The 21290-nt window shown below is 47.4% G+C and overlaps 2 protein-coding genes and 1 long non-coding RNA gene across 3 annotated transcripts in view; all 3 read right to left on the reverse strand.

Annotated features, from left to right (window-relative positions):
- Positions 1-21290, reverse strand: part of LOC103173703 (tumor necrosis factor receptor superfamily member 14-like) — a 32186-nt gene that overhangs the window by 306 nt on the left and 10590 nt on the right. The gene's annotated exons all lie outside the window — the stretch shown is intronic.
- LOC103173374 (tumor necrosis factor receptor superfamily member 14-like) lies at positions 165-9232 on the reverse strand. The gene is made up of 7 exons (XM_042343487.1): positions 9159-9232; positions 8026-8128; positions 3333-3458; positions 2583-2738; positions 1961-2051; positions 1354-1535; positions 165-338 (listed from the first exon to the last, which is right to left on the reverse strand). Exons 1-7 carry the CDS (start codon positions 9192-9194, stop codon positions 199-201), a joined length of 834 nt encoding a protein of 277 aa, XP_042199421.1. The 5' UTR covers positions 9195-9232; the 3' UTR covers positions 165-198.
- On the reverse strand, positions 9733-20318 carry LOC103174158. The gene is made up of 4 exons (XR_006085708.1): positions 20270-20318; positions 19850-20103; positions 11964-12505; positions 9733-9817 (listed from the first exon to the last, which is right to left on the reverse strand). It is a non-coding gene; the product is annotated as an uncharacterized LOC103174158 (long non-coding RNA).

Consider the following 21290-nt stretch of genomic DNA (forward strand, 5'->3'; position numbering starts at 1 on the left):
TTCGTTCGTTATTCCCCAATATTCCGATGGGTCAGACCAAAGGCGGGTACAATCAACAGATCTTACAACAGAATAACACCACTATAGATATCTCGAGTTCAAGAGTTCAACACTGTCTTTCCAGCACACAAGCTTGATTCTTCATGCTTTCAGTCTTCTTGCTGACAGCTTTCAATCTTCCATCTGATATCCTCAGTCTTAGTGTTTCCAGCTCTCTGTCTTCCATTTCCATACCCTTGTCGCCGCAGCCCGGAACGGCTCCATCTCCTGTATCCTTGTCTCTACAACCCGGGACGGCCCCATCTCTCTTATCCTTGTCTCCACGACCCGGGACGGCACTGTACACAAAGTTAACGGAACTCTTATACCAATGTTCATCCAATCATGGTGCGGACATTAGATCACCCGGTCGAAATCATGCTGGGTTCACGTGAGCACCTCATCGGCTGTACGTGCCTCAGCACACATACACATTGTCCTTAAGACCCCTGTTATCTGATCTAATTGTCTACGATAGAGGATTGATCAGTTTAGGGCTGTATCTGGTGCTCATTATTTTGTGGTGTGGGATCATTCCTTTTAAGTGACTGGTTATTTCTTATCAGTATCCCGGGATGGTACCAAGGCCCTCTAGTTTAAACAACTTGCTCATTAATTGCTATTCTTGAGGGTTGCCTTCTGTCGGTTGGCCCTGTCAGAATCTAGCGACTTATTTCTCAGTCGAGATCCTGTGTCGACTGGTACCTTGGACCATCAGCTCTGTGGCTTGTTGTCATTTGCTGATAAGAGGTGACCCCCTGCCCCTGTCTGTTATTCTTTCAAAAACAGAAAACCAGATGAGTCCTATCCCATGACTATCAGTCCAGTTGTCCCCCACACTTAACTTAAAAGTTAACCCATTCACAATATCTATTATGATTCTAGCAGTATACAAAAAGTGTATATTCTAACAAAGGAAATGACAAAAGGCTGGGGCATCGAGGTTAACAAATCTGCCGAGATCTAATGAACTGGTAGAACTCGCTCGCTGGGCACTAGGATGAGCAGAAAATGGGTGAAAAATGGGAGGAACAACAACTTGCATTTTGTATACAGTAACATCCTTCATGTAGGATAAGGAACAAGAATATTTATGATTTGACTGATACAAAACAAAGAATAAAAATGGGTTGGTTCAGAAAATAGTAATAAAGCCTCAAAACACACGATGAGAATATTTTGTGTGGTGGCCTAGATGGCATTCGCAGGGGTCCATTACCTGTCTAAGGAAGAAGAATATTTCTGATTTGACTGATACAAAACAAAGAATAAAAATGTGTTGGTTCAGAAAACAATAGTATTAAAGCCACAAACCTGTACACTTTCTCAGAGCTCGTCTCTTCCACCACAAAATTCCAAGGACACCACCAATCACTACAATCACTACAGGTATTACAATAGACAATACTATAAATGCTATGTTCATCTTCTCTTTACACTCTGCATCCATGGAAGGGTTTCCTGGTCTAACCTCACGTTTGTTCAATTCTTTACATCTGGGAAAAAGCAGAATAATTAATTAGGCAAATCTGTAGATTTTTGTCCGTGACATATCCCAACACACTTAGGGATTTTTTCTTCTTGAAATGTCTTTCTAACACCACTATAGTTTGATTAGACTCACTATTGGTATTTTGGGGCTAAATGGATTATTAACGTCAGGAGCCAGCTTTTTGCTCAATTGCATTAAATGGGAATTCAACCAATCTCTAATTTTCCTTGGTTATGTTTGTTGTAATTTTGGGGAATATTCAGAAACACTTGAATCTTAAGAGTTATATTCTGTACTGAGCCATCAATCCTGTTTTCTGGTGGGACTCCTCCTCATGTGAAAGGCACTATACAAATGTAATTTATTATCAGTGTTCCCATTTCCAATGCACTTAATTTGAGATTCCCAGATTAGTTATAAAGTACTTACTTAGTCCATGGCTTACACTCTTCAGTAGAAACATTGTCTGAATATGTTCCATGAGGACACTTTTCATACTCCGCGTCTTCCCAGATTGTTCCTGAAAATACATATACAACCACAGAATATTGGAGAATCTTAACTCAGCTAAGTTTGCCCTGTGAAGGAGTCTTTGACAGAGACTCTGTTACTATTTTACAGCCTATTCAGACAACAGTGTTTGTCACGACTGAAGGTTGGAGGAGGGCCTTGTGTTTGTGTGTGGACACCAACTAATTTAGTACTGGCTGCATTGACTTGGGGGTGAGGGAGTGCCTGTATCACTGTGGAGGAAGGCAGTCCCCTGTGAAGCACAGCCACACTGTGTGAAGCACATTGTAATTGCTTGTGAGAGGTTCAGAGAGCGCAGCAACTGATCTGTGTCAGCTGGACACCTGCACAACGCACAGAATTGATGAATCCCGACCACCACATCATAACGAGGTGGAGGGGTAGAGATAGAGTGTTCCAGAGTTTCGGGGCGTAGTGGCTGAAAGCGGCCACCGCTGGTAGAACGGAGGGCACGAGGGACTTACAGAAAGCCGGAGCCAGTCGAGCGGATTCACAGTAAAGCTTTAATCTCGCACCTTACCTTTCTTCTTAACTCCTTCACCTACAGGACCCAGGCTGTACTTTCTGCACATCTCACATCCATTCCCTTTCCTCTCCACACAGAAATAACCCTCTTTGCAATGACAAATCGTATTTTGAAAGTAGGTGCATTGCTGTGAATCTAAAAGTCCCATTCCTAAAAATAAAAAAATCATGAGATTCAGTGAATCTGTCTGACCTACAACAAGACATATAGTTGGTACGATGAAGGTTCAATGCTGCAAGTGTAAACAATATATATTTTGCCCACAAATATACAGTCAATTCACTTTACAGTAAATTCTGTGAAGTGCTTTGAGACGTCTAGAAAACGTGAAAAGCATTATATCAAATGCAAGGATTATTATTATAATGTAGGAAGCAGCATCTGCTTCAAAACTAAGAGCTCATTTGTTGTACTGGCAATCAAAGCTGTTTATAGTCATTAAAGTAAACAGTCTATGATATGAAGAAATAACAATTATTTTAGGAATGGTAAACAAAGCTTTCTCCCTGAATGTGTCTTGACAGCACAAGGGACCAGGGAAAAGATCAAATCTAATTGTTTTTTCTCTATTGTATCCACACAGACTAACTATTACTCCAATAAACTACAGATCTCTATTATTCTTTCATCAATACCCATTTTGCTCCTCGCTCCTGTGTTTTGACTGCATTTTACACTGCCCATTTGTTAATAAACATTCCTGACAAAATACAGAGTTTGTCACGAAATTAGTGTAACATTTACCTGAATCACAACTTTCACACTTGAGGCATTTTTCCAGCCCATTGGGATGGTCGATGTATTCACCTTGCGTGCAAACTCTGCATCCAGTGTTGGTCATTGCTGTGCAATGTTTTGACACTCGACTTCCTGAAATATAAAAAAATTAGCAAAAGTTAACAATACTGAACGAAGTGATTTAGCAGACAGGGAGCGGCGCCAGGACAGCGCGGGGAGGAGCCTGGGCCTACCTCTCAGGTACTTAAACTCGACGCGGAAGGGAGTGCAGCACAGCCGTGGGGCTGAGGAGGGAACGGGTGGGGGCGGAGCGGGGGAACCGCTGACGTCATAGTTGTAGTTTTCAGAGGTGTACGCGCGCAACAAAAAAAAAAAATAAATCCTCTGCGCCCCCGCCCCCCCACCCCACCAGGGCTCACATCAGAACCCACCATTGGGTTGGCTGCCCCAGCCCCAGCCTATGGGATAATGTTTCCATCCGCCTGACCGCTCGCCCCCGGTCCTCGCGTGTGCAATATGGCTGCCGCTATGACCCGAGCCCCCTCACCCCCTCCCTCCCTCGTCCCTCCTCTCTACCCCCAAACCCTCCCACCTCCTTATCCCCATTTCCCCCACTCCTGCCTCACAACCTGAACCCCCCTCCCCTCCCACACACCCTTCTGTCAACCTCTCCCTCCACATCGGACTACAAAACGTCCGCTCCCTCTGTAACAAGGCCCTGGTCATCAACGATCTCATCCTTGATGAGAACGTTGATATCATGGCCTTAACAGAAACCTGGCTCACCCCAGGCGACACCTTCCCCCTCATGGAGGCCACACCACCCGGCTACACCTCCCACCACATCCCTCGCCCCAACCGCCGTGGCGGTGGTGTTGCCCTTATCTCAAGGACACCACTTGCCCTATCCCCCTACTCCTCTGGCTCTTTCCCCTCTTTTGAGCACCTCACCCTCTCCCACCCCTCCTTCCTCTCACTTAAAATCCTCCTCCTCTACCGGCCCCTAAAACCTCTCCCACCTTTATCTCTGATATTTCGACACTTCTTACATCTCTCTGCCTTTGCTCTGATCGCCTCATCATCCTGGGCGACTTTAACCTGCACTTCACCCCCTCCTGCTCCATCTCCTCAGATTTCTCTTCCCTGCTCTCCTCGCTCAACCTCTCCCTCCACATCAACTCCCCCACTCACAGTCACGGCCACCCACTCGACTTGGTGATCACCCGGGGCCTCAGTGTCTCGGATGTCACTATCACCGACAAGGCCATCTCCGACCACCACTTCATCTCCTTCACCACCTCCACCCCCCTCCCCACCTCCACCAGACCCACCACCATCTTCTACCGCCCCTGGAAGAAGTTACCCCCTCAATCCCTAACCGCTGCCTTGGAGTCCTCTGAACTCCTCTCCCTCTGGCCTTCAACCCTCACTGACCCCTCTTCTGCTCTCACCCTCCTCCACAACACCCTCTCCTCCACACTTGACACTCTTGCCCCCATCACCTCCCGTACTGTCTCCTACTCTCGCTCCTCCCCCTGGTTCACCACCCACCTCCGCTCACTGAAGAGCCAGGTGCGGGCCGCTGAACGCACCTGGGTCAAATCTGGCCTAACGGTCCACCGACAAATCTGGCTGGACCTCCTCAAAATCTACCGCTCCACTCTAGCCTCGGCCAAATCGTCCTTCTACTCCAGGATAATCCTGGAGGCGAAGGACAACCCCAGGCTACTGTTCTCTACCACATCCCAACTCCTCCGTCTCCCCCGCCACCCCGCGCAGGTCATCTCCTCCAACCTTCACAGCGAGGAGATGCTGGATTTCCTTGAATCCAAAATCAAGGGAATTCGCTCTGCAGTCACTTCCCCTCCAACATCCACCCACCCCCACCCCTTCCCTCCCACACTCCGACTCCTACCCATCCTCCCCTACACACATTTGTACCCGTTTCCCCACCCTCTGTCACCAAACTCATCCTATCCCTGAAACCCACAACCTGCTCCCTTGACCCCATCCCCACTCCACTCCTTATCTCCCAGCTCCACCTCCTTGCCCCACATATCACAGACATCGTCAACCTGTCCCTCTCCTCTGGCTCTGTTCCCATTCCCTTAAAAACTGCCACCATCACTCCCACCTTGAAAAAACCCTCCCTTGATGCGTCGCAGCTATCAAGCTACCGGCCCATCTCCAACCTCCCCTTCCTGTCCAAGGTCCTGGAACGAGTTGTCGCCTCCCAGCTGCGCTCTTTCCTCTCCAACCATTCATTATTCGAACCCCTTCAGTCGGGTTTCCGTGCTGCCCATAGCACAGAAACTGCCCTGGTCAAGGTCACCAATGACATCCTGACCATCTGCGACCAGGGCTCCCTCTGCCTCCTCGTCCTCCTCGACCTATCGGCAGCATTCGATATGGTATCCTCCTCCACCGCTTGTCCTCCCACCTAAACCTTCAAGGCCCTGTGCTTGAGTGGTTTAGGTCGTACCTCTCCCACCGTCTTCACTTTGTCTCCACGAATGGTTTTTCCTCCCCCCCGCACTGTCTCGTGTGGTGTCCCTCAAGGCTCTGTCCTCGGTCCCCTCCTCTTCACCCTCTATATGCTCCCCCTTGGTGACATCATCCGCAGACATGGGGTTAACTTCCACATGTATGCGGATGACACCCAACTCTACCTTTCCTCCTCTACCCTCAACTCCACGACCACCGATGTCCTGACAGCTGCCTGTCCGACATCGAGTCCTGGACGAGAGACAACTTTCTTCAGCTCAACGTGCGCAAAACTGAGGCCCTCCTGATTGGCTCACGTCAGCGCCTCCGCACCTCAGGCGCTGACAGCATCAGCATCCAAGGCTGCACTCTCCACCTCTCAAAGCCAATCAGGAACCTCGGGTTCTGTTCGACCCTGAGCTGTCCTTTCTCCCTCATATTCGCGCCACAACTGGCACCGCCTTCCATCACCTCCGGAACATCGCCAGACTACGGCACTACCTCACCCCTCACGCTGCTGAAACTCTGGTCCACGCCTTTATCACCTCAAGGCTGGACTATGGGAACTCTCTCCTCGCCGGCCTTCCCGCCACCTCCCTCCACACTGCAGGTCATTCAGAACTCTGCAGCTCGTGTACTGTCCCGCACCAGGCTTCGGGACCACATCACTCCCACCCTCGCTCGCCTCCACTGGCTCCCCATCCCCCAGAGGATCGAATTCAAGATCCTCATCCTCACCTACAAGGCCATTCACGGCCTCGCTCCCTCCTACCTCTCCGACCTACTATCCCTCTACCTACCTGCCCGTACCCTCCGTTCCTCTGGCTCCGGTCTGCTCCACATCCCCCGCCCCAACCGCCCTACCATCGGTGGCCTTCAGCCTCTCAGCCCCGAGGCTCTGGAACTCTATCCCCCAGTGCCTTCGCCGCCTCCTCCCTTTCCTCCTTCAAGGCCGGTCTCAAGACCTTTCTCTTCAACCGTGCCTTCAGCTCCCCTCTCGACTCTCTACCCCCTCCTCGCTCCCTCCCTTCCCTCCCCTCACCCTGACCATTTCCCCCCAATGCTCGGGTCCTGACCCAACTGTACAGCGCCTTGGGACGTCCTCCCGACGTGAAAGGCGCTCAATAAATGGAATCATGTTGTTGTTGATTTGGTCTGATCCTGTAACTCTTCCTCACAAAACACTTCACTGGGGAACATTGACTGAATCCTAATTACCTTCTCATTCTCTGCTACCACAGAAATGAAGTCGATTCACTTTACAGTATATTCTGTGAAGCGCTTTGAGACATCTCGAGGACGTGATAAGGCGCTATATCAAATGCAAGGATTATTAACACCTGATATTTTATGCTATATATAGTTATAGTATGGCTTAAATATTTTCCGCAGGCGATTTGTACACAGCAATGCCCCACAGACAGCCATAAAGGAAATGAGCAATTTTGTTTGACCGATTGTCAGGCGAGACAGTGGGAGAAACTCCCTTCTCTTTTCCAATGAGGATTCTTTAACATCTACCTGAACAGACAGGTGGGACCTTAGTTTATTTAATACCTCATTCGAAGGATGGCACCTCAAACAATGCAGTGCATATCCAGGAGTGTTAAACAAATCAATTTAAATAGAGACCTAAACATTAGACAACATTGTGTGATTTTGGTACCTTTGAGACTGAATTGAACATTTTGCAAGTTGGCTATGATATGGTTTATAATAAGCGTCAAGGAACTTTGTTTTGCAATTCAGCATTTTTATTCAGCTGCTAAAAATAATGTTGTAAATATATTAAACATTTTCAGAAAAAAGGACCACTGATGATACCAGGAATAATAATATAACAATCTTTGCATTTGATATAGCGTCTTATCACATCTTCGAGACGTGTCAAATGAGAGACTTCAATTACGTGGAAGGACAAGAGCGGCTGGGATTATTCTCCTTAGATAATTGGCAAAAGAACCAGGGAGACGAGAGTTTTTTTTACCCCAGAGAGTTGTTACAGTCTGGAATGCACTGCCTCAATGGGCGGTGGAGCAGATACGATAATAGATTTGAAAAGAGAATTGGATAGGTACTTAGAATGAAAAAATGCAGGGCTATGGGTTAAGAGTGAGGAGTGGGACTAGTTGGTAGCTCTTTCAAAGAGCCGCCAAAGGCACAATGGGCTAAATGGCTTCTTTCTGTGCTGTAAGGTTCTATGATGAGGACTCACCCACTGGACACATCGGGCAGCACTGTCCATGGATTAAATATTCTCCTGGGCCACAACAGCTGACCAGTTGCAGATGGCCAAACAATAAGAAGATCCAAACCATCTAAATTGAAAAAATACACTAAATTGAAACAATTGAATTTTATAACCATTCTGTATGTAAATAAGAGTATTTATATTTAGGTCAAAATTATTATTTTTTTACCCAGAGAGTAACTGCACTGAGCCTACACAGGAAGCACCATGTAACATCACTTTGTGAAGGAAATGAAAGTAATGTCGGCGGCACTTCCTGTATATAGTGCCCCCAAAGGGAAGTCAGTGGGGACCTGAGTTCCCAGAAATCAAGAATGTCCATGATTTTTTTCCATTTACAGAATTCTGTTCCCTGGAGGAGAATGAATTTCCTGATTCAATTACCTCGACATATCTTTGTCGCTTGGCGCCCAACTCTACCACTGTATGACGGAGTTGGACGCCAAGCGAGAGCTGTATGCTGTGCCCTTCTTTTCACTATATTGTACTAAAAAAAAATTGAACGTCTCACTTAATAGAAAAGGTTCAATATTTTTAAAGATTAGCTATATTTCTTGGCGTTGTTTAGGCTCACAGGTGAAGAGTGCCCGTAGGATAAGACAGTGGATGACTAGGTGCTTCTGTGAAAGGAGTACTCCCAACTTGAAACAAGGCCTTTAGAAGAAGAGCGAAGAAACCAGGTTGATTCATTAAAATTCAGATAACTATCCCATTTAATGATTATTATTCGGAGTCCTGTAGCTCAGTGGTTAGAGCACTCGCTTTGCAAGTGAGAGACCTGAGTTCAATTCCAGGCAGAGGGCGAAACCTTGGGCAAGTTTCCTTACTCCACACAGAGCCTAATAATAATCCCTCCAAAACCACAAACAATAATAAATTGATCATTTTTCAATCTACGACTGTTTGTGGGACATTGCTGTGCGCAATTGGCTGCCGCGTTCGCCCACAAATATACAGTCAATTCACTTTACAGTGTGTTCTGTGAAGCGCTTTGGGACGTCCTCCCGACGTGAAAAGCGCTATATCAAAATCAAGGATTATTATTATTATTATATAGTTAACCCCAAATACAATTCATTGCAAGAATATATACTCACCAGTTTGGCATGTTGGATTAAGAAGTCTGAATTCATTTTGTTTACCTCAAAAGAAGTTCACGAATCTGAAACAAAAGAGGATTAACTATAAAAACCATTTCAAAACACCATAAAAATTTACTTTTCAAACCTGAGGAATACCATCTGTTCCTAACTAGTACTTTCCATTAACGTGGTGAGTCCTAGCTAAGTTCCATTAAGTAAAGACTTAACTTAATGGAATGGCCATTATTTTTCCGTTTACAGAACTAGGAGGGGTGAATCTCCTGATTCAATGACCTCAACACATCTTTTGCTTGGGTCCAACTCTGCCACTCCTAATCATGAAATGTGATTGGAAATCCAATCTACCTGGATAGAGCTTCAGAAACCTGAAAGGCACCAGCAACATTTATCACAATTATGGTTTGTCCTAACAAATTTATAACATTTTTTCTTCCCCTTGAATTTCTTCAAAGCTTTCCCGAGTAAGAATAACAATAGAGTAATATTAATAAATAATGATAAACAGTAAAGAGGACATTCTACCATAGATATTTCCACAATATATCAGCAATAAAACTATTACCTTTTTTATGTAATAGGAATTCAACCCTGAAAGACATCACTTTACTTCCCCTTTACGTGCATAACAAATCACTAACACGGAGGATGAGAGCCTGAAAAACACAAACATGTCACAAGTTCACTCTACTGCACAACTGGGAGAGAGCTGCATTGTCAGAAGTGTAACTTTGGGCCTGAGTTTGTGCCAATGCTGTGCCTGGCAATGGCATATAATTGAGTAGGTGGGATGTAGGCAGGTCCGCAGCACACTATGGCACCGCTGATGCCAGACCAGCCAACCCATCACCATGCTAAAGAGTATCCAACCAAACCGAGAATGCCGTACATCCGACCTACACGTGGAAATTCCAGAGTAAGATTGTTGGAATGGAATGTGTACTCTCAGGCAGTTCTGCAGTATTCCAAGACACTGTTGATGACAAACCAGACAACTTGGCTTAGACCAGGACTTGAAGGGACAGATCATTTACTTAAGGCATGAACTCTTCTCACAATGGCTCCTGTTGACTTGCCATTACACCCACTGCCTGGGAAGCTTTGCCCTGCTTGTCCAACCTACCCCTTTTGGTTTGGGTCTGCAGGGTTAATAGTAGCTGAATGAGAAGAAGCCCTACTACCTCCAGTGACTGGTCAACCCTTCCAAGCTTTGCTGATGAGCCAGGCTGGTGGGTTTGCCATCAGCAGTCCCTTGAAGGACTGCAGATCTGCCTGGCGAGGAGCTGGACAGTCAAGACCACCAGAGAGGATTGACTCCAGTCTGATATTGCCATAGAGCTGGCTAGCCCCAAGGAAACTTTGCTTACCTTCACCCCCGCACCACTTCCCTCCCCCCCCTCCCTCTAACACCCCCACCACCTCCCTCTCTCCCACCCACCACCTCCATCTACCCCACCACCTCCCTCTCCCCAACCACCTCTCCACCCCACCACCACCTCTCTTGCCCCCACACACACACTCAGAGGATGGTCACCAGCTGGTGATTTATTTCAAGAATTCAAACCACAGTTGCAAACCCCGAGATAAATCACACTAATCATAATAGGCATTTCTTTATTCATTGTTCTACATGCAAACTTATATAGGATGACCACGCATTCCTGATTACAGTTTATCCTGTGAAGCTCTTTGAGACGTCTCGAAGACGTGATAACGCTCTATATCAAATCCAAGGATTATTATTATTTCCGGGGACAGTCCTGGGATGAGGTATGGTGTCTCTGGGGCCAAATTTCACCCATCTCAAGTTAAACAACAAACTGAGCAACACAGCCGTGAATCCAACACGTTTCTCCACTATCGGGAATTGTACTGAGTTCATTTTTTTTGTACACATCCCTGGATTTGGTTTACAAAATATGGTCGACCCTAAAAACAGAAAGTAACAGTAGAATTTAATAATATTTAATATAAAAGCTGTAGCAAGGAAAGTTTAGTAACACGCATGCTCTCGAGAGACCCTGCCCCTATCAGGATGCTGAGGCCCCGCCCTGATTAGGGTGCAGAGACCCCGCCCCTACAACAACAACAACAAGATTCCATTTATAAAGCGCCTTTCACGTCAGGAGGACGTCCCAAGGCGCTGCACAGTTGGGTCATGACCCGAGCAGGGGGGAAATGGTCAGGGTGAGGGGAGGGAGGGAGTGAGGAGGGGGAAGAGAGTCGAGAGGGGAGCTGAAGGCTGAAGGTCAAAGAGAAAGGTTTTGAGACCGGCCTTGAAGGAGGAAAGGGTGGAAGCGGCGAAGGCACTGGGGGATGGAGTTCCAGAGCCTCGGGGCTGAGAGGCTGAAGGCCCGACCACCGATGGTAGGGCGGTTGGGGCGGGGGACGTGGAGCAGACCGGAGCCAGAGGAACGGAGGGTACGGGCAGGTAGGTAGGGGGATAGTAGGTTGGAGAGGTAGAAGGGAGCGAGGCCGTGAATGGCCTTGTAGGTGAGGATGAGGATCTTGAAATCACCCCTATCAGGGTGCTGAGGCCCCTCCTACAGTAACGTCCTCTGCCACCAGAAGGCACCACTTCATCGCATTCAATTTTGGTTCCGGCAACTCACTTTGAGGTTAACACAACCGAATAACCCTTCGCAAACCCAGTCTAAGCCGTTGTATGTTTGTCCTGTCGCACCCCCCCCCACCCTCCCCACCCTCCCCACCCCCCGAGCGGCCACCGCATCAAATGTAAGGAAACAACATCAAATTATATTACAACAGAAATGTTAACCTTCAGGTGTGACTTTTACTGACCTGACAGCCCGTCAGCCGCGCAACCCTTCCCTTTCTCTTGCCCGCCCGATCCCCTCGTGAATAGAGAAGCAGAACCATCTGTGGGAACGGCCAGTAAATGTCCGTGAGTGAGAGAGAAAGAGCAGCAATTACTGCCTCGGCGGCTTCCACAACAACAGCGAGCAAAGTTCCTTCATCTGTCAACACTTTCACATTCACTGGGGGGGAGGGAGCAGCTCAGTCACGTGTTTCCTCAGAGGATCTCAGGATTTCCAGTAAATCAGATGTTGTTTGCTAAATAATGAAGCTCGCCATGATTGGTTCAGGTCCTGCCTTTCACACCGCTTCCACTTTGTCGTGGCAAATGGCTTCTCCTCCAGCCCCCGCACCATCTCCAAGTCTCCAGAGTGTAGTGGGCGCAGCACTTGCCTGGCAAGAGCCGGGTTTGAAATAATCAATCCCTCCAAAATAATGTTATAAATGACGAGCTGTACCATCCAAAGGCTCCAATATGGGAACAAAAAACAGAAGTGGCCGGGAACGCTCAGCAGGTCAGGCGGCATCTATGGAGACAGGAAAGTGAGTCAATGTTTCAGGTCCACGGCCCTTCGTCAGAACCACATGTATGCGGGTGATACCCAACTCTACCTCTCTGCCTCCACCCTCGACTCCAGGGCCACTGCTGTCCTGACAGAATGTCTGTCGGACATCAAGTCGGGATGAGAGCTAACTATTATTATTATTATTATTATTATTATTATTATTATTATTATTATTAACTTCCTTCAGTTGAACATCAATAAGCCCGGGGCTCTCCTGACTGGCTCCCGTCAGCGCTGACAGAATCATCATCCAAGGATGCACACTCCGCCTTGCTAATCCAGTCCAGAACCTTGGCGTCTTGTTTGACCCTCAACTATCCTTTCTATACCGCATCTGCGCCATGACCTTCCCCCAACTCCGCAACATTGCCCGTCTCTGCCATTCTCTCACAACGCAGGTGCCGAGACCCTCACACCACATTTATAACATCCAGGCTCGGCTATGCAAACTCCCTGCTTCACGGCCACCCCAATTCCTTCCTCCATAGGCTGCAGATCATCCAGAACTCTGCAGTACATGTCCTCTCCCGCACCAGACACCGCGACCCCATCATCCCCATCCTCGCCCGACTCCACTGTCTTCCCATCACACAGAAGATACAGTTCAAGATCCTGTTCCTCACCTTCAATGCCCTCCACACCCTCTGCAACCTTCTAACTCCCTACCAACTCTGTTTATCTGACTCAGGCCTGCTTCACGTCCTCCGCCTCGCCTGCCGCATCAGTGGCGGGCGGGCCTTCTGCCACTCTGCTCCCAACCTCTGGAACTCCATCCTGCAGTAACCCCGCCTCAACCCCTCCATTGCCTCCTTCAAGACCTGTCTCAAGACCCTCTTTGTTGGTGCCTTCTGTCACCCTCATTCCCCCACCCTCCATGAAGCCCACCACGTGCTCTCTGGACCCCATCCCCACCTTTCTCCTTAAATCCCAGCTCCACCTCCTCGCCCCACTACTCGCCAACATCATTAACCACTCCCTGACACTGTTCCTTCCCCCCTCAAAACAGCCACTATCACCCCACCTTGAAGAAACCTCTCGACCCATCACAGCTATCTAGCTACCGGCCCATCTCAAATCTCCCCTTCCTATCCAAGGTCCTTGAGAGCTGTTGCCTCCCAGCTTCGCTCTTTCCTCTCCTCTCACTCACTCACTCACTCACTCACTCACTCCATGAACCCCTCCAATCGGGTTTCCGTGCTGCCCACAGCACGGAAACTGCTCTGGTCAAGGTCACAAACAACATCCTGACCATGTGTGACCAGGGCTCCCTCTGCCTCCTCATCCTCCTTGACCTCTCTGCCGCCTTTAACACCGTGAACCACTCAATCCTCCTCCACTCCAACCTTCAAGGTTCTGTCCTTGATTGGTTCAGGTCCTACCTTTCACACCACCTCCACTTTGTCGCAGCAAAGGTCTGCTCCACATCCCCCGCCCCAACCGCCCTACCATCGGTGGCCGGACCTTCAGCCTCTCAGCCCTGAGGCTCTGGAACTCTATCCCCCAGTGCCTTCGCCACCTCCTCCCTTTCCTCCTTCAAGGCCGGTCTCAAGACCTTTCTCTTTGACCATGCCTTCAGCTCCCCTCTCGACTCTCTACCCCCTCCTCGCTCCCTCCCTTCCCTCCCCTCACCCTGACCATTTCCCCCCAATGCTCGGGTCCTCACCCAACTGTACAGCGCCTTGGGACGTCCTCCCGACGTGAAAGGCGCTCTATAAATGGAATCTTGTTCTTGTTGTTGTTGTCCTGACCGACTGCCTGTCCCACATCAAGTCCTGGCCAAGGGCCAACTTTCTCCAACTCAACATCAGCAAGACCGAGGCCCTCCTGATTGGCTTGCAATCTCAGGCGCTGGCAGCATTAGCCTCCACGGCTGCGCACTCAACCTCATTAAGCCAGTCAGGAACCTGGTTGTCTTGTTTGGCCCTGAACTGTCCTGTCTCCCCCACATCCGCGCCATGACCGGCACTGCCTACCACCACCTCCGCAACATTGCCAGACTGCACTACTGCCTCACCCCTCACCCACGCATTCGTCACATCAAGGCTCGACTATGGGAACGCCCTCCTCATCGGCCTTCCCTACTCTTCCCTTCACAAGCTGCAGATCATCCAAAACTCTGCAGCTCATGTACTCTCACGCACCAGGCCCGTGACCCCATCACCCCCACCCTCGCCCGACTCCACGTGCTCCCCATCCCCCAGAGGATCAAATTCAAGATCCTCGTCTTCACTTTCAAGGCCATCCACACCACCCCTCCCCATGCTCGGGCCCCCAACACCTGACTGTTCAGTGCTTCGGGACGTCCTCCTGACGTGAAAGGCGCTCTATAAATGTAATTTTGTTGTTGTGATAAGGCCCTATATCAATTCCAAGAATTATTATTATTTTATTAAAATAAAAACATGGCAACACTGCTCTGCATTGTGTTGTGTGTTTTTATTGTTTTGAGTTTAGGTGGAGGTTGAAATCACCCATTATGAGCAGGTGCTCAGTGCAGAGGGACAGGAGTGAGAGGAGAGCCGAGATATCAGTGAGGAAGGAGCCAGGAGGTTTGGGGGTTGGTAAACTAGAAGTATTTTGAGGGAGAGAGAGGAGGGATGGTAGAGGGTTAGCCATGATGAGCCTCACGGAGGAGAGTGTGGTAATGGTGGAGTCCAGGAGAGAGAAAGCGAGGAGGGCGTTGGGAGAGAAGGGCAGAGTGGGAGTAGCAGAGTGTGGGGAGTGGGAGCAGCAACATTTTCAGGGGGAGCGGCTCAGGTCGGGGTTGCAGCCAAAACACCTACGCAGAGGCCGGGAGCGAGCAATCAGCATTAGATACGACTAAAGACCACAATTAATCATGGTTTTTTGCTCATCCTGTTGACATATGCGGAAACTATTACCATTATCGTGCTTGAGGATCAGGACTAGGCTATATATCATGCATATGCCATTTTTCTGCCCAGCTGAGTGTCTGACACCTGCGGAGGCACAACACTGTGCTTAAGAATATCCAAACTAAACCGAGAATTTCATGCATCCCACCTACGCATGGAGATCCCAGAGATAGGTTGTTGGAATGGAATGCACACTCTCTCTCTCTCTCCCTGGAGGGAAGTATTCTGCTTACCTAATTCCAGAAAGTATTTGGCGCAGGTTGGCAAGAGTCAAGGCATTGGGATAATCGCTGGAGTCTAACGAGCTAAAACCCCATAACTTGCCATTGATATCGCTGTCTGGCAAACTTTCCCGCTTTGTCCAGCAAGGACCACCCTCCCTGTTGGGGCTTTGGCGCAGGGTTAACAGGAGCTTAACTGTTAGCTGAGTGTATCAGCCTCAGGTTGGCAAGAACCAAGGCTTCGGGTTGGCTTACTGCTAGTTTAACCGGTTAAACCCATCAGCTTATCATTGAGATCACTGTCTGCCAAGCTTCTCGGAAAACTCTAAAACATATTTACATTACAAGATGTAGGCCTTGTTTGAGCGATGGGGGGGGGGGGGTGGGGGCTGCTAAGGATAATTCAACCACTGAGACATCTTTAGCCCAAGATTATCTTGAACCAACACAGATCCACCCAACGGCTTATCTTTAAGTATGCAGCTGCAACGATCAAATGCTTTCATAAGACCTGAGGCAGCTGTGTCCTAACCGGCACTCAGTAAAGCTCTTGTTCTGCAAGTTTCACATCCATGGAGGAAAAAACAAGATGTTAGGTTTTGCCTCGTGAACTTCCTCAGTGAACAACACAGTCTGTATTGTTCCCCTTAATAAAAATGTTGAAGTAGACAAGGGTAATTCCTGAACTTTGTACTATTATAAACATAATTTGCTGCCAAGCCAACTAGCGTGATAAGCCGCTAATCAACCCGAATCACATGGGTGCTTATCACTGGAAGTATAACATACAGACAGTCAGCTGGTTATTTTGTCAGTGGGGGAAAATGCTTAAATGTTTTAGTTTTGCATGTTCTCCACTCAACCAAATTAAAAGATGCAAATCACACTCTGACGCCTCCAGAGATTTTGCAATAAACACGAGCTACATACTGCCTGCCTACGTGAATCATTATTTAACACTTGAGAGAGCAGCACACGTTCAAACGACTTCTTCTCCAATAGAAACAGAAGTTGCTGGGAACACTGAGCAAGTCAGGCCGCATCTGTGGAGCTTCTAAAAAAAAACGAAAACACAAAGAGCTCCAATAATTCATTCATTATTACTAATAATTCATTAGTATCAGAGCCAAAATGAAACAGCACAGAGGTCAAATTTCAGCATTTCATAATATCCCTTTGAGGAAAGTTGTGAACACATTAAAAAAATTCAATGATAGGAATGAGAGCAGCAGCATTCTAGTAAACACAGAAACCAAGAAATATTGTATTGTAATGATTGGAGGGAACACAGTGAGAGGGTGAAAGCACTAAGTGCTGTTGTAGCAATAACAGCCACTGAAGAAGAGACTGAGCAGGTGAAACCTGGCACACGCAGAGCGACACAAATGCTCTAAAAGCAGCATTTGAATCCACGCCTCTGTATACCTCGCAATGAGCAGGAACCCAGGAGTCACAACTATGTTGGTACAAGAGGCATTGCCTCACCTATCTGACAAAAATTGAGCCTGGCAAATGCATCACAAGTTAATAATAATAATAATCCTTGCATTTGATATAGCGCTTTTCACGTCCGGAGGACGTCCCAAAGCGCTTCACAGAACACACTGTAAAGTGAATTGACTGTATATTTGTGGGCGAACGCGGCAGCCAATTGCGCACAGCAATGTCCCACAAACAGTCGTAGATTGAAAATGACCAATTTATTATTGTTTTGGGTTTTGGAGGGATTATTATTAGGCTCTGTGTGGAGTAAGGAAACTTGCCCAAGGTTTCGCCCTCTGCCTGGAATTGAACTCAGGTCTCTCACTTTCAAAGGGAGTGCAACCCACAGCAGTGTACAATCCAGAAGCTTCCAAACAAATCCAAATGTTCTTTCACCTTTGAACAAAGTCAAAGTGGGCAGTTGCACATCATATCAGACGTGGTTTGATAGTTTCACCGATAGAGGAAGTGGAAAAAGCACTTTCTGTTTCAAATTTAATGGAGCCTTTGATAGTCCCACAAACATCCATGGAGTGAATGAGCAATTTTATCCAAGGGATTGTTGGCCAGAGCACTGGGAGAGAGAAACTCAGACATAGTTTAATCTTTCATCTGAATGACGCACTTCCAACAACGCAGCACATTCCCAGCACTGCATTGGAGTGTCAGTTTAAAAGACAATATGAGTTCCTTGTTGCTTTCAGTCTAATATGTGTGTGTGTGTGTGGGGGCGCGGAAGCTCCTTTGTGTCACAGTAACCTGAGCTGTGCCTCCTTCAACACACCCTCTCTCTCACTGACCGTCCTCGTTTTTTTCCTAAAAACAAAATTGAATTGTAACAGCAACTGGCGACAGACAGAGTGAGAAATGGTTAACAGCAAAACCGAAACTTCTGTAAAAAAACAAGTGCTGTGAATGCTCATCGAGCCAATTCACGCTTCTCTTCAAGAGAGAAATTTTGCTGAGCTTTCAGCTGAAACATGGAACATTGACTCTTTCAAACCACGATCGAGTGACTTTTTGGGAGTTTCTGCTGTTTTCGTTTTAAAATAATTTTCTGACCCGGGTTTTTGTTACACAAACAACAGGACCCATTGGTGTGAAGCGCCGACTGGTGGCGTTTTCAAGGTTATAAAAAAAATGGTTATTTACAGCCTCTGTGGCCTAATTAAAAAAAGTTCTTCGCTGCACCACTTGTGGTTACACTAAACTTTATTGCTTTACTTGGGAGTCCTGTAGTATTGTTTAGAGCATTTGCCTGGCGAGCGAGAGGACCTGGGTTTGATTCGCGGGCAGGGCAAACATTAGGCAAGTTTCCTTACTGCACAGGCCTCTGTAATAATAACCCTCTGTAATAATAATTTGGTCACTCAATAAGATTTATTACCGCCGGCTGAACCTATACAAACCAGTCACCCTCAAGCTGACATTAAGACTGTTTTATTCCTCTTGGCTCAGCTCCCTAACTCTCTCCGCAAACTGCCGTGTGGCGTTGATGGCATCAGAACGCGCTTCAACGCATCCGAACAATGTTCACAATGCAGATCAACACTTTTGCTCTGACAGCCTCAAAATGACAAATCTACTTCTCCCACAGAATAAGAGGCCGGGAACGCTCAGCAAGTCAGGCGGGGTCTGCGGAGAGAGGAAAGGGAGTCAAGGTTTCGGGTCCACGACCTTTCCTCACAACTGAATTCTGACGAAGAGCCGCGGACCCCGAAGCGTTGACCCACTTTCCCCTCTCCATAGATGCTGCCTGACCCGCTGGGCGTTCCCGGCCTCTTGAGCGTTTGGTAACTAGTTGCGCTACCACTGCTGTGCCACTTGGAGGCGCCGATGCGCTGGCACATAGCTGTGCTCAGCCGCGCCCTCTGTGGCCCATCTGCTGCTACTGCACGTCGGGTCCATAATAATAATAATAATAATTATAATCCTTGCATTTGATATAGCGCTTTTCACGTCGGGAGGACGTCCCAAAGCGCTTCACAGAACACACTGTAAAGTGAATTGACTGTATATTTGTGGGCGAACGCGGCAGCCAATTGCGCACAGCAATGTCCCACAAACAGTCATAGATTGAAAATGACCAATTTATTATTGTTTTTGGTTTTGGAGGGAATATTATTAGGCTCTGTGTGGAGTAAGGAAACTTGCCCAAGGTTTCGCCCTCTGCCTGAAATTGAACTCAGGTCTCTCGCTTGTAAGGCGAGTGCTCTAACCACTGAGCTACAGGACTCCTTCACTGTACTCTCACCATTGCTATATCCTTCCTGTAATATTGCAACAAGAGCTGTACACAGATCTCCAAATGTGGACTAACCAAAGGACAAAACTGAAGTAACTTCAAGTCTCGGCCTCAGTCACAGAAAAGGCCATATATTTACTTCCACCTCAGTTTGGACTTATCATTGCCTTCGTTTTTTTGGGGGGGAAGAGGGTTGTATTATTAGAAGAAATGTTACTTCTGTTTAAGAGGATTCAGAGTTATAAGACAATATACTTCCTCATGTGATTCCTTCTGCCAACTCTCTCCTGTGCTCTGCGGATTTAGACAAGAAGGATGATTCTCTCCAGGGTGAGATGAGAAGATCATGATCACAAGATTGATCTCTATGATGACCTTCCGGCATATCCAATCTCATACCTCCAGAACACCCACCCCACCATACCTACATCACTGCCTCAAACTACTTTTCAAATGAGTGCAGTGAGTTGGTTTCCATCACCTTTCCTTGTATCTGCCCTGGCGTCTGCTCCTCTGGCTGCCCATCACCAAAAGATCTGCACACACTTGTTTTCAAGTCTGAAGTTCCACAAACGTCAATCCAAGCACTTCCAACCCTCTCAATGAGTGATCTTGTAGTTCAGGTGTTTTGCTGCTCCTTCTATTTCCTAAATTAGTCCTGTGACTGGTATCTGAACTACCAATTCCTGAATCATGACGTTCGTTAGAGATTTGTATCGACAAATTCACATCCTCCTGCAAAAGAAAAAAAAGGAATTAAGTTAACTTAGAATTACTGATCATTTTTATGTGGATAATAATCCTTAACGCAGCATTAGAATACCACTATTTTATCTTTATAATTTTGAACTCAAGTTTTTAGACAATACATTTCACATAAAGATAGTAACATTTAATGTACCTCTTTCTGATTGTTTCCTAATTGTGTTTTGTCAACATCATTTGCTGCAAGAAAAATACAGTCAGTTAATAGAAAGAATATGTATCAATTGATTACAGTTTCCAAGTCTTTGGGCTATTATGCCAATGTTATAATAATACAAGAAAAACAAATCTACTGGAGTCACTAATAAAAATGTTCAGCAAATTTCCAAAAGGAAGTTAAGCAGATATGTTAGTAGAGGTATTAAGGGAAATGGCAGAAGGGCGGGGCATTTTATATAACATCCTTCATGTAGGTCAGGATGGTACAACCTTTTGGCGGCTGAGGACCGGATGCCGTATTTGATAAATGTCCGTGGGCCATATAAGCAATATTTCTCTTCCAGAAACACAACACTTACACAGCACCGTTTTCACATAGGAAAGATGTCTCAAAGCTCTTGACACTGTTGGCTGGACACCTGAGCTGGGGGTGAGAGCCGAGGGAGGTGGGGTGGGAGGGGAAAAGATGATCTTGACGTGCTTCGAAAGAGGGGAAGGAGCGAGTCGGAGACCTCGTTTGTCCCTCATCCCCTCCACCATCAGTGGCCGTGCCTTCACCCATTAGGCTACGAAACTCTTCATTTCCTTATCTATATACTGCCTCTGGGCGATGTCATCTGCAGACACGGGGTAAACTTGGATGACACACAAGATCCAGCTCATTCAAAACTCTGCTGCTTGCATACTGACCCGGCCCAAACTCCATGCCCACATCTCACCAATTCTGTCCAGGCTCAATTGGCTCTCCATCACTGAACAGATCGCCTTCAAGATCCTCACTCATATTCAAATCCATTCACTCACTGACCCTTCCCTACCTCTCCCGACTTTCCTCTTCGACCGTCCTTACGGCCACCCTTTCCCTGGCTTGGAGTCAGGATCCGCCACTGTTAAGCGCTCTGAGACACTACCCTGTGTGGAGGACGTTCTATAAGTGCAAGTTGTTGTTGTGGTGCGCAATTGGCTGCTGAGTTTTGCCCACAAATATGGTCAATTCA

Source organism: Callorhinchus milii, unplaced genomic scaffold (assembly GCF_018977255.1).
Source record: "Callorhinchus milii isolate IMCB2004 unplaced genomic scaffold, IMCB_Cmil_1.0 Scaffold24, whole genome shotgun sequence".
NCBI classification, from domain to species: domain Eukaryota; kingdom Metazoa; phylum Chordata; class Chondrichthyes; order Chimaeriformes; family Callorhinchidae; genus Callorhinchus; species Callorhinchus milii.